This window comes from Chelonus insularis, unplaced genomic scaffold, assembly GCF_013357705.1.
Source record: "Chelonus insularis isolate UGA/USDA-ARS -01 unplaced genomic scaffold, ASM1335770v1 contig_3_pilon, whole genome shotgun sequence".
Lineage (NCBI taxonomy): Eukaryota > Metazoa > Arthropoda > Insecta > Hymenoptera > Braconidae > Chelonus > Chelonus insularis.
This window is the reverse complement of record NW_023276556.1, coordinates 3,201,993-3,215,981: the sequence shown is the minus strand read 5'-3', so window position 1 is coordinate 3,215,981 and position 13,989 is coordinate 3,201,993. Positions and strand designations below refer to the sequence as shown.

Genomic DNA, 13,989 nt, shown 5'->3' with positions numbered 1-13,989 from the left:
CAATCCTATTTTTCACTATTGCTTGTGACTGGTTGATCGCAAATGCGTCTACCTAACAGTTTACAAAACTTTTTATCGTACAATTTATTACTGGGAATTTTTGAATAATTGAACCCATGCAGTTTAGGAATAATCGTTTTGAAGTTTATTTAAACCAACGGCTTTACTTTATTTAAAATTATAATAATTCTGTTTTTTCATTCGAATATTCTAGAAACATGCATCAATAATGAATTGAAATAATAATAATTTGTATTTTTTCACAAAATTTTACCCAACTGAAATTAAATTTGTGTAAAATTTATTATAATAAAATATTTCCAGATGAATAGTTTGGAAAAGTTAAATAAAAAAACATATTTCAATAGAAATTATTTGATAGAATAAATATTATTTATTTAGCATCGCAATGATAAATGCGAAAATGTGCTAATGAATAAATAAAATAATGTCACATAATTCTTTTTGAACTTTGCAAATATATTTTATAAAAATAAATTTTTAACATCCAGACGATTTGAGTAATCTCATTGAGTATTTAATAAAACATACATTCTAATAAAGAATATATAGATGAGATCAGAAACATTGATTTTATGTAGGATGTCTAGTGTATATTGAATTTATTAAAACACTGTGCTAAAAGCGGTTGAAATGAGAATCCTCTGGAAGTAAGTCTCAAGAGAACGTGGATAGGTGAAAAATCTCGCTCGTAAATTTTATTAAACCAATTCCGATCATCCGAGTATGGGTTTCACTCCAGGGAAATCAACTTGATAATTTGATTAATAAGTTGATAGATATTTACATTAACTTTGCTAAATGCTATTCTATCATTGGTAGAAAAATACTACAATTTAATTGCATTATTTCAATACTCATTATCGGTTGTATGACAAAAACTATAATTCCGGTATTTAAAAATCTTTATTACTTCAATAAAAATGTGAAATAATTTTTTTGTAATAAAAAAAAAAATTTTGTTTGATATTTTAAAGGAAAAAATATGTAAAAATAACGTTTAATGAATCTCTTTGAGGTTAATCAGATCCTCAACAGCGTCATAATCGGCTTAAAAACACTCTTACAATTTTATAAAATATAAAATACATGGGTAAAGCTTGTGTCTACTTGAATTAAGAGCAACTCCTTCGTGAATAAGTCAAATTTACGAGCGTCTTATAGCTTTTGGAGGACTTAGCTTACTCCCACCAGTGAATACTTCTTTTTTTGGATCCACGTCGTTTAGACTTCCCATTCACAATATTGTAACATTATATTATATAATATATAAAACACATCCAATTTACTTTCATCTTGATATTTTTTTTTTTACCTCTCATATAATCCAAAATTTTTTTTCACTTACATCAAAAGATCACCTAATTGTTATTTACTGACACTCCAATATTCCGAACAATTTTAATATTTACTTTTTTAATAAAAAAAATGGTTTTAAAATTTATTTTTTTTGGTGTTCTATTCAAAGAATTTATCATTTTTCGGTCACACACATGAATAAATTGTTTACTTAGCATAGTATATTGATGAATAATAATGAGAGATAAAGAATGAAGGATGAGTCGTGAAAAAGATGTAAAGGGGATATGATATAATAGAAAAAGGATGTCAACGTACATAGATGAGGAACGAGCAGCGAGACACGATCATCGTGAGCGGCTCCAAAAGGGTTTCCCTCTTAAGAGTTTTTCTTTTTTTTTTTCTTGTGATGAACCTTCTCTCACTTGATACGATCGTAATTAGCCGCTTTTCAACAGCCTCATCTCGTATGAAAGACACACGCACGCGTTAACGAGTCAGCAAAGAAAGTATTTTCAACCTGAGCTTTATAGAGGAGTTATTTTCACTATTTTTTTTACCTTGTGTTTATAGGTACACATGCGTAGTTTTTAAATATTTGAATTGAATTCATAATCTATTACAAACCTTTAAAAAAATACACTGTAAAATTTAATACATATTTTCTTGAATTAAAAATATTAAAAATAAGTTGAGTTTTAATTATAAGTAGCTATAATTTCCTTATATATCTTTTTAAAGAATTAGATTGTTGTCAAAATATACTTCTAATTACTTAAAAAAAAAATAATGATGATAAATACTTTGTTTAAAATTCATGAGATCTTTGACTTTAATTTTCTAAACTTCTAGGACTGATGAGAATTGAAAATCACTATGAATCAAAGGAAATGTCAATTCTCTTTCAACTCCAGACCATAAACATCCTTTAACTCAGACTAATTGTGGTTTCCCTATGTGGCATTTCGGTAGAATTCCACCTCTAGACTTTCAAGTGGCACTGAGACCTTTATATCTCAAAGTAGTACAACATTACACACGTGTAAAACTTTTCAAGTTGAACTTTTATGGTTCTCCATAGTAAAAACAATTTTATTTAGCAGAAACAAGGTTTATTATTAATTACCAACTTTTCTTATGAGCAATAAAACTCATTGGCAATAAAAAAAAATGACCTAGACTGAATGATAAATAATTCATTTATTTTTTTTTGCCAATCAATATAAACTTCCAAATAATTTTCACTGAATTTTGTTATTCAATTCAAACAATGTTAATTAAACTGAGAATCTAATATACGAGCTCAGTTCATTAACTTCTTTGAAAGTACGTTGCTGTTATTTACAACTAGGTAATTGAGCTAAACTAAACTTTTAACAATCAATCTAAAGCATGTCGATACGTATACGCATACTCTATTGTTTCATACAAGTGTATTTCAGCTAACATTCCTAGCTAATAGAAAAAAAAAGGCTTAATAAAAATAAATCATCAACAATATTATGATAGAGACAGACAAAGAACTTCTTTAGATAAAACCTTTCTAACAATTCTTTCTTAACACTCATTAACATATGAATTACACTAGCGTGTATACATAATCAGGATATGATAACAATAATAATGTTGACAATCCTCTGACTTAGATGAATCAGTCGAGAAAATCTCTCTGATCCTAAAGTCATACGTGGGATGACTGATACGTTGTCGAGAGATAGGTTTCAGCATAATATCTTGAAGGAAGCACACGTATTCCATTCATACTCACATCCCAACTTTATCGTCAAGAAAAAGTATCTACAATGTATATGTGTGAAGATGCAAAACAGACGAAATCATTTATTTATAGCCGGAATTAAGATATACATTACACAACACCTACTTTTTGATTTATTAGTCGATTAAATTATACAATAAATTCGCCATAACTATTATTTAAATACTAAATTGACTTCACGTATTTGTTGCAATATTGACACAAGGCAAATATGGGATTATTAAGCCAATATGTATTCAGGATGATTTATAATGATGATCGTTTGAAATTTTTCATTGATGATACTAGGTATGATGCTGGTAAGTATAAACATGTCGAAGCAATAAAAGTGGAGTTGGTATAATCTCTTGTCAACTGGATGTTAATAACATGTCGTTTGCTTTATGTCAATATTGTCTGACGAATCAACTCACTGTCACAATGACAAGACATGAGCTTTACGTTACACACTGTGTGTCTAATATTCTTTTTTAAAGAATGCTCATTATACTAAAGAGACAAGAAGACTTGACTGCAAAAAAAAATAATAATATTCCTAAGGACTTGAGGTATCTGGTATATACTCACGCGTAGGAGTCACGAAAGGAATCACAGATGGAAAAGACGTGAGAACGAACGTCTTGGTCTTCACTTGTTTCATTTGCTTCAACTAAGGATGATGAATACGATAAAGTGGTACAAGTATATCTGTTCGTGTGATTTAATCTGATGCACTTACTTAATGACCGTGTATTATTGAGCATGTGCTGTGAATCGTGAGGCGATGCTCACTATATTCATAATAGCTGTATTATTATTTTTATTGTTATTTTCTATGTTGTATTTATCTCTTATGGTTGAATTAATTTATTATGAGGATCGCTGCATGTTGATCTAAACATTCTAGAACAGGAAATGACGGGAAATTAATAGCACCATTTGTCAGATAAATATTTCTGCTATTTTTTTTTGCAATAAATCTGTGACAATAATTATTAACATCAATTATTAATATTTTTTTTCATTCTCATATCAGTCTAACAACCATAGAAAAAATTGGTTTATCTAAATAATTAAGAAGAGATGGAAGAATCAACTTTATTTTTCAAAGTTTTTTGTTGATAAAATTAATTAGTTCAGTTTAATAATTTTTTCTATTACAAAACTGCTAATTATTTATTGAAGAATGTCTTGTACTCATTATAGAGTTGTGATTACAGATATATATGACATCTAAAAATTCATTAAGCAAAAAAATCAACAGATTCTCATTGCTTCAAAATGACATTAGTAACTTGTACCAAATTATTTTGACAAATTTTTTCCTTCGTCATCACTTAATTATCACACAACACAAAAACACTTGGAGTGTATTTACTCTGCGACATAACAGTACATCCATCATACCCAAGAATTCAGAAAAAGGGTCTCAGTTGTTCATTTAAGCACCACTAATTAATTCGTCCCCCAAACACATAAATTAACCCATCAAGAAGATGCTGCACAATTATTGATTTATATCTCTGAAATTGCTGAGGGTCACTTTCAACGAGTTAGATTATGGAGTAATTGATGCTAAGAACAAGAATGTGATTCATAATAGAAAAGTCCACATGTACAAGTTCACACATTGATATATTTATACAGTGAAAAATAAATAATAAAGTTATATATGATTAACGATAACCCAAATGGATGTATTACAATTATTCAATTTAAAGATGTAGGCTTAGAGTGAGAGTTGGAGACAAATGGTCAGTCCAACTGACGTCGAGACCAATCAATTGATTCGTTATTCCATTAATTCGTAATTGATATTACGTCGATCCTATCCTCAAACTATCAAACATGCACTTGTCACACTCCCACGATTCTCACTCTCATTTGTCCGTTAATATCTAATAACCTGCGCTTGTATCCCCAACATAACAGATCGTTAATTAATTCCATAAATTATCAAGTAAACCGCTCCTTTTAACATATAAAAAGCCTCATGATGTATTTTACTAACACATATGTAGATGCCAGTATTGAACATTATTCAACTTTTTTATAGTTTTTTACATCAATTAGGAAACACATTGATAATTAAATAGTAACTGATAATTTATTTTAAAGCTTTCTATTTTAAGTTAATAAATTATCACCAGGAATATTACCACAGTGAACGTCCAACACTGATGTTCAAGCTTTAAATTTAATTAATATCCAACAAAATGAATTTTTTTTCTTGCTCCTGATGTTGTGTTTAATTCGATTGTCAATGATGAAAGATTAACTGATGAAATATTGATGCTGAGGAAGAAAGAGTTTAAAGTATAATACTTTTTTTTGTTGCAGCCTGTGACTGTCACTTGATTGGAGCATCCGGTAAAACTTGTAACCAAAGTACAGGCCAGTGCCCTTGCAAAGACGGCGTGACTGGGACCACCTGTAATAGGTGTGCCAGAGGTTACCAGCAAAGCAGATCCCACATCGCCCCTTGCGTTAGTAAGTATAGGTTCTTCATCATCTTTCATCGTTGCCCATCAATACTTGATTAATTTACACTTGCAGCTGGTTACCAAAATACTGATTCAGTAGATTTATTTCCATTCCTGCCAGTAATAATATTGCACACATCATCCATTGATCGCACCCTCGTTACTATCTATTCAACCTGGTTATTTATGCATGTTTCACCTTCAAGAAGGTACCAATTCTGATTATGAACAAACTACCTGTCAATAACTTTTATGGATCACTTATTTCTTCACTTTGTATCTTGCTTTTGAAAAAAGGAATCAAGGTTATTGTTTTTTAATTTAAAAAATTCGAGCTTTTTGAATATTTATTAATGCTACAAAATGGTTATACATCAATTTACATCCCATCAATAAATTCTTTCTTCAATATAAATTACAAATTTTTTTTTTTTCCTTTATATTTATTCTTGTTCTTAGTTGAAAAACCTCATTTACGCGTTTAAGTATACTGCTGGCGTGATTAAAAGTAATGAATGGTAGCAATAATCATTTTAAAACCGCACAGACATGTGGTCGATTAGCTGCTGATTGCAATCAGTTGTTTAAGTAAAGGTTCAAGAAGACCCGATTTCCAATTAGTTGGAATAATTTCTTAAAATGAGAATCTGCAACTTTGCCATCACCATAATATCCATTCACACCTTAATGACTATTTTATTTCTTTTATAAACATGTACCAAGTAAATTGATTTCATTGGTACATTTATAAAGTGATTGGATACATATATGTTTGTAAGTAAACATTGTTTTAATCACTAGTTTTTTATCATGCTTTTTAGGAATTCCGCAGGTAGTGCAGACTCAGGGGATTGCTGGTGAAAACAACGGGGAAGACGATTATGATGAGGATGAACATGGATATGATGGGCAGACTGGTAAGTACATTACTAAAATAAAATTAGATTTTTTTAGAAGATTCTGATTAAGCTGAGTATAACAGAAATGGTACACAAAAAATATCAAACAACTGGCTCCATTTTTTTTCAATCAACAAATATAGTACTTAATTAAATTATAAAACAAAAAATTCATTTTAATAAAAAAGTATTTTATTTAAATTATCAAAAGACTTTTATTTTATGATTATTAATGATTCATGAAGATCATACTCACTTGTTAAGTTAAACAAATGCTGTTGATAATGAAGAAAAAATGTTGTCTTCATCAAAAATAATTATTCTTTTTAATAAAATTTCATCTTCAACCCCTCTTTAGACTCAGTAACATTCATTTATCGACGGTAAAATAACAGGATTCGTCTTCAGATTCCACCCTGTAAATTCTTACATAAAAATAATTCAAACCGTACAAAATCTGCCATTAAAAAAATTCTCAAAGTCTCTAATCCACTTGTGTAATCATGACCATTATCTGACACACCGAATGGAACAAGATAACGAGTGGAGCGTCGAGTATTGCGCTTTTAGTAACCCCCGGATGAATTCCAAGACCTAAAGTAGTGATGGTAAGCGAACAGACGTAGAGGAGGAGTAGGAGGGTGAGGGCAATTTGGATGGAGTTTAGTGAAAGTATGGTCACGTGGTAGGGTAGAATTTGAGGGTGATATTAATTTAGCAAAGAGTTGAAGAAGAAGGACAACAAGAGAGGAATGATGGGAGGAAGAGGGCAGAAGGTGAAAGAAGGAGAGGGAGGGAGAAGAACGAAGAGAGGACGTCTCGTTGCGTCGTTGCAGCTCTCAGCCTACCCTAATGGCTTAATTAAAACTACCCTTACACAGCGATACACGTTTATACCCTCGGCATGGACTCCTTCCTTCCTTCCTTCCTCTTAGGTACTCCGTAATACACGTTGTATCGCCGCGTATATTTACGCGCGAATATACCTAGACCTACTGCTAAAATATATTTGCGTGTGTTTTAGCTTTAGCGGCCTTTGCTCGACGTGTATTTGCCAGGCAACTGGTAGAAGTATTACTTGGTCGATTAATCATTTTATTACTTAGTAACGCTTTACACACTGTTGCGAATAACTTGCTAAATTTGTTCTGAAATTCATTTTACATAACTTATAACTTGTAATTAAGTTCAAATACTTTGGTTATTTAAACTTTTTTATAACATTGTTTATAAGCAATATCGTTTTATTTCATTCATTAATCAATTAATTTCGTTATCAAGTTTTAATTACATCAGTGAATAATATTCAGGCTAAATAAGTAAATACGAGAATCTTGGAAGTCTGAGTTCAATTTTAATTATTCAACTCCTTTTTTGTTCTTTATTCTAAGTAATTAACTTTTTAAACAAACTTTATAAGTAATTTATTTTATTTAAAAAAAAAAAAAAATTTCACATCAAAATGAAAATTCCATTTTTATGAGATAGACTTTAAAAACATTGTTAGTGGGAAAGTAAATTCGTCTGGATTACCGTGATGTTTTTTCCTCGATAGATTTTTCTAAATCAAGATAAAGTTTCTTGAGCTAAGAAAATATGTTATTGCTTTTATTAAAGTTGATTCTTCCCCTAGGAATTTTCGTTCTTTCGTAAAATAACTTCTTTTTTTTTCTCGGTGTATATAACACTTATTAGTAAAGTAAGTTTACTTGTAAAGTTGACTTTTAACAAGAAGAAAATATCCTAAGCAGATTCATGTCTCATCATGGATTGCATCTATATGTTAATGCATTTCAAGTGCGCGTAACTCGTCGCATGTACATACGCAGTTCACCCACGCGACGTCAAAAGATAACCTCCGGACAAGCGTCCAAGTAAATGTAAAAAAATATCATCTGCTACTTGTACACAGTCTCGTGAATGTAAGAGGCTTGTTGTAAAGAGATTTATTGGATTCATGATTTAGATATTGGTACCAACGACACAGCTCGATATTTTATACATTATAGGTACTTTCAAATATTTTTCATAATCATTTTAAAAGAATATTTAGCCTTGTAAATACATGTATTAGATGTATATTCATTTTTTTTTTTCATGCTTTCGCTTCGTTGTAGCACGACGAATTCCCTCTCCCTTCGTCTTGTTGAATATATACGCTCGGATAAATGCGAGGGTCCTTTCCGTTTCGGAAAACATACCCAGTCTGCCAATGTTTGCACACTGCATCGATTCGTTTTCCACGTCGTGTGCGGTTTTAAGCCTTCGAACAACGAGACACAAAACTCTTAAGTTGCTCAAGGGTTCCCAATGAGCTAGGGTTAATTCTAGAGAAAACTAACCATAATTACTGTTACACCGTACATGTAAACTTTCTCCTACTAGTAAAAATACATTCTTTACTCTACATTTTCCTCAATATATTCATTTATTTATTCATTTAAAAAAAAATGTTTATATTATAAATAATAATGAAATATCGGATCATATTTATTGCGAATAAATTTTTTAATAAAAATAAAAAGTTACAAATTGCTTGGCTGAACAGATTTATTTTTAAATCAAAGTTATTTTTTATAATTATGATGGAAGATCATGCGGCTTCATAAAAAGATAATAAAAATAAGGAATATAAGTTTCATAGCTTTTGGGTTAGTTTTATCGATTTATGACAGGTTTTTTTTTAACGCTCGGAGCGTCTTAATATATTTTCTTGTGTCGGAGCATGTTTAAAAAAATTTTCTGGTGCATCGAATAAATCATTTGGAAGCCAAATCAATTAAGAGGTAAACCCGTTTACTATCTATTTCTGTAAATATTTAGATATAATAGTAAAACTTGAATTATTATCGTATGCTGGTTATTTTTCGTAAACATTACTATGCAAAATATATGAAACCGGTTATAAAGCATTGATCCCTATATAAGAGTCAGGCGTAATAATGAATAAAAATTTAACGCGCAGTCATAACGAGCGGCAGAGAAAAGACGGAAGGAAATTTATGCGGGCGCGACGGCTCGTTCACTGCCAAGGGACTCGATCTATATATCGATCTCGATCGAAGCCTAATTGCTGTACCACCCTCTTTCACTGAGGAAAGAAGAAAGATGGAATATGGTATAAAAGTATATGACGTTAGACTTTAGAGACTGCTGCAAGCCTACTCCTTACGCCGCCGGCGACCCAGGCGTAAATCTTTCAGCCCGAAAGTACGTGTTCGGCTGCTCTTTCTCATCTGCTACTCATGTAGTATTTATTCGATAAAACGAGCGAGATTGAACCAGCTAAGAGTGTCGAGAAAAAAAATTGACATGACATCACCTGTAATAACCTCTCTCGTCTCATTTATTTCCATTTTTTTATGGCAACAATAAAAACTTGGATATACTTCCAGGTCATCATTACTTTGCGGAAAAAAAAATACTACTCAAGTAGCTCGAGATTGTTGTGAAAAATTTGGCAGAGGTTTTTTTTCATGAAATATCTTTGTTACTGAAACCAATAATTTTATATTTAACAATAGAGTTCATTAATTTAAAATACTTTTTTTTTTTTCACTTTATTTGACAATTATTTTATTAATTTTTGAATGTATTTCAAAAATAATAATGACTTGATAGAATAATTTTTCAAAGCAAATAAAATTGGAATAATTGTTTAAAGAACTGTTGATAAATTTATTATTGATATTAATGTTAATTAAAATTAAATTGTGTTGATTAAAAAATAATAATAGGTCGTTTATTTATTTTAATTGAATTGAAGTGTCAGAAAAATTTGTTCTATCATACCACTCAATAAAGTTATCAAAAAAAGGCAATCCATAAAGCTTTAGCACAAAAAAAAGCTTACTTTGATGCCTAACTCAAAGTTAATCTACAAGATTTGCATTACCTTTGTTCTCCAATAGAATTTCCCGTACAATATGTCCTTAATAAAAGTTTTCGTACCTTGAAATTTCAATCTCTTTATCCCATTATTCGTACTGTAGGATTTCCTAAAAGGTTTTACAGCTGCCATGTGATAAGTAATGGAATTTTGACGGAATAATAATTATTTTTGACACTCCCTAGTAGATTTTTCCGCTGAATCCAAAATATATTATTTTATTTTGCAGCTTCATCATAAGAAACATTGAATAAGACCATAAAAGTAAGTTCTTTTGTCAGAAATAGAGGGACGATAAGACCACTGACGCGAGATAGGTACAATATCATTTCCTTTTTGGAACACTGCCAATAAACTTGTGCTGATGGCACTCCCTTCTAGAACATCAGACTGTATCGATACGCCAGTAGTGCTTCCTTTAAATGTAAATCGATACATTTATGTATGCAATAACCAATATTATAATATTCTGCAAGGTGTCGTACAGCATACACTATTTAAAGTCAGTATCTAAATCGTTTTTTATTTTTTTTTTTCTTCAGAATAAAAAGCTATTCAGCGAAAATGTTATCGATTTTTTTTAGACAATTTGGATAAACTTTATTCTTTTCACATTCACCTCACACATTCACTTAAACATTTGGATTATTTAGTACAAATTCAATTAAAAAATCACCTGAATAATTGTGAAACATTGTTTCAATAAATTTCATATTGATTGACGCACTTTATAAAATATTAAGTGTTCACAAAGCTACTTTTACCACCATTTTTATTCTATTTATGGGCTGGAATTTTTTCGAATTCTCCTGTTTATTATTTCAAGCTTTTCGTGACTTTATTGTGACTTTCATGGTTGATTTTATGATGCTTAACATTACGAGGAAATTTTTTTAATTATGACTTTTATGATACTAAAATTTTTTAGACTTATGACTTTTATGACACTAGACTTTTAAGAATTATGAGAATTTTCACATAAGTAGCTGCAATCATTTTGATAAGTTTAATATTGATTCATAAAATATAAATTATAACTTTATCATGACTTTTATGAATTACTTTTTTAATATAATATTTTTTATGATTATTAACACACCATTTTTTTTAGCTTCCAATGAACGAACAAGACATTGATGATATTGAGTAGTTGCTAAATAATGAATTCAGAATATATTTTCCAAGATGTAAGTTTGATTGGTTCTTGCATAATGTACTTGAATTATTCAGTACTTTAATGACAATATATACTTTATTTTAGAAAGGTTATGTTAACAGAAATAAAAATTATTACAATTTGATTACTTAATTTTAAATATCAATTTTTTTTTTTTAATTCAATTCTTAAAATCACTAAGCTATTTTCCTAGTTGATTTGAATATATTGCAAATTATAATATGATTGTTCAAAGGTATCCAGTTGGCAGTAACAAATTGCATTAATTATTCCAAATGTGATTTATTACTGCTAGACGATTTCCCCAGACCATGCCAGAACAATGAAAATTATTTTCATTAATTTTGCAATGTGTTATTATAATTTGCAAATGACTACTTCTTTATTTTATTAGTTGGTCTGAGTGTGGGGGAAAGAACATAAATCAGATGTATTACGATTATTTCAAAATGAAACTTGATATAAAAATAGATTGAAAGAGGTGGTGGAGTTTGATATTATAAATGATCCAGTACATTCGCCTGGTGGCTTGTAATATATTAATTATCGTAATTATTAACATCGTTGTGCATTAAATCGAGCAGGTCCATCGGCTAAACATCTTCTTGCTTGCGACCTAAACCAAAGTTAATTACCACCCGCCGTTACTAATTTAAATCAAGCCTAATTGATCTACCTCGCGCTTCTTATACCTATACTTTCTCACTAGGATTGCGAAAGTTTCGATCGCGTTGTATACAAGACTCTGTAATAATAAAATATAAGATGAATCTTGATAAGAAATGAAAAAAATTACGTGATTACATTTACAATGTAAAAATCTGAGGATAACTTAACCTGTAGGTGAACAAATTATTCGTTGATTGAAATTAAAAATTTTTTTATCAATATTTTTCATTTTTTTTTTTTTTTTCATAAAAACAAGTGGCCAATTAATTTTTTTAACTTTAACTTTTTTTGTTAATTCTACGAGAATATTTATTTCTACATAACAGATATTATTTTGACAAAAAATAAATTCAACAATGATTTTTAAAATTTTTTTTTGATTAAAAAAAATTCTCTGTTAAAAGAAAATATTTATTTAATCTAAAAATAGTTCTTCTAATCAAGTTAAATATTTTCAATAATTTAAATCAGAATTATCATTATTTTTAACAAGATTATAAATTTTTACATTCCATTACCAACTATAAATACCACTTGAAAGATTTTTTCCATCATTTATGTACCAAATAAATTTCTATTTCCAATCATTAACATTTATTTTGATTCTGAAACACAAAATCCAACTGCAGATAAGCCTTCTATATATTTAGTATGAGTTAATTTACAGTAGTAATGTACGCATGATGATTCTCGCAGGTTGGGTGTTGGAAGTAGTACTTTAGCATTTACCTAATCCTTGACGTTAATCTGGCCTTGCGATATATTGACTATAAGTGAGCAAGAAACAAAACGAGTGAAAAGACAAACGAGCTCTGAGAATCCTTACACTCATCCACTGAACATACTTGTATAGGTAACGCGTTAATGACCTCGTTCATTGGTTCTCAACCGAAAATTCAATCTATATAACCATCTATTTGGATATTATTCAACTGAAATAATCAAACTTATTTTCCTGATCCTTTTTTTCATCATTTCATATTAAAGGGTCAACTAAAAATCTATCAATCATTTGTTCGACAGTAAATTTCTTCTTGCTTACAATTGCGGCACTTAAAGCGACTCATAATGGTGCATGCACCGTCACAACGGAACCCTTTTGTAATTAAGACGTTACTTTATGGTCTTGCTTGAAGGCATAAGTGTAGCCCACGCGCATGAATATGCCACAGGCAGAGTGACTGGAGACAAGAAGTAGGAACAAAAAACGAAAAAATACTGATGAATAAAGACAGAGTTAATGTAGAACAAAAATGTTGAAAAAAAAAAGAAACAAGAATTGAAAGGAGTTAGGCTGGGGAGCACGGGTGAATGATACAGAAGGAGAAGCCTACGATGGAGAAAGAAGCGTGAAGATGAAGCGCAAGTAATCCAAGGTAAACACACGCGGTCGGTACCATCAACAGAGAAACTGAGTGTGCTCAGTTAGGCCTTCAAGTCTCTCTCTCTCTTTCTTCGTGGATTTTTATCGTCAAGTTTTATGAATGCTCCGGTGTTGTTAGCAAACGATATATACCTCTAGAGATGTTCCCGCGTGTGAAGATGATCTCACAAAATTAAATCTACAGCATACTGGGTATTTTGCAATCATTTTAATGAATGGAACTCACGTCTCGTTAAAGTCAAGCTCAACTAAAAGCGTAACACGAAGGAACAAGAGTTATGTAACTTTTACTAGTGGCTCATGCTTTGTCTAATATATTTTACATGTTGTTCATTAATCAAATGCTCCCTGTTGTCTTATCATGTTATGTTTGTCGATGTCAACTTGTTTTTACTTCAAGTACTTCCTATAT

The 13,989-nt window shown here is 30.2% G+C and overlaps 1 protein-coding gene across 1 annotated transcript in view; it reads left to right on the top strand.

The window, feature by feature from the left end:
- LOC118068551 (netrin-1-like) overlaps positions 1–13,989 on the top strand; it is a 69,501-nt gene that overhangs the window by 43,732 nt on the left and 11,780 nt on the right. The window contains exons 3-4 of the mRNA XM_035086028.1: positions 5,417–5,566; positions 6,381–6,476. Of these exons, the coding sequence (XP_034941919.1) occupies positions 5,417–5,566; positions 6,381–6,476 (246 nt within the window). The remainder of the gene's footprint in view (positions 1–5,416; positions 5,567–6,380; positions 6,477–13,989) is intronic.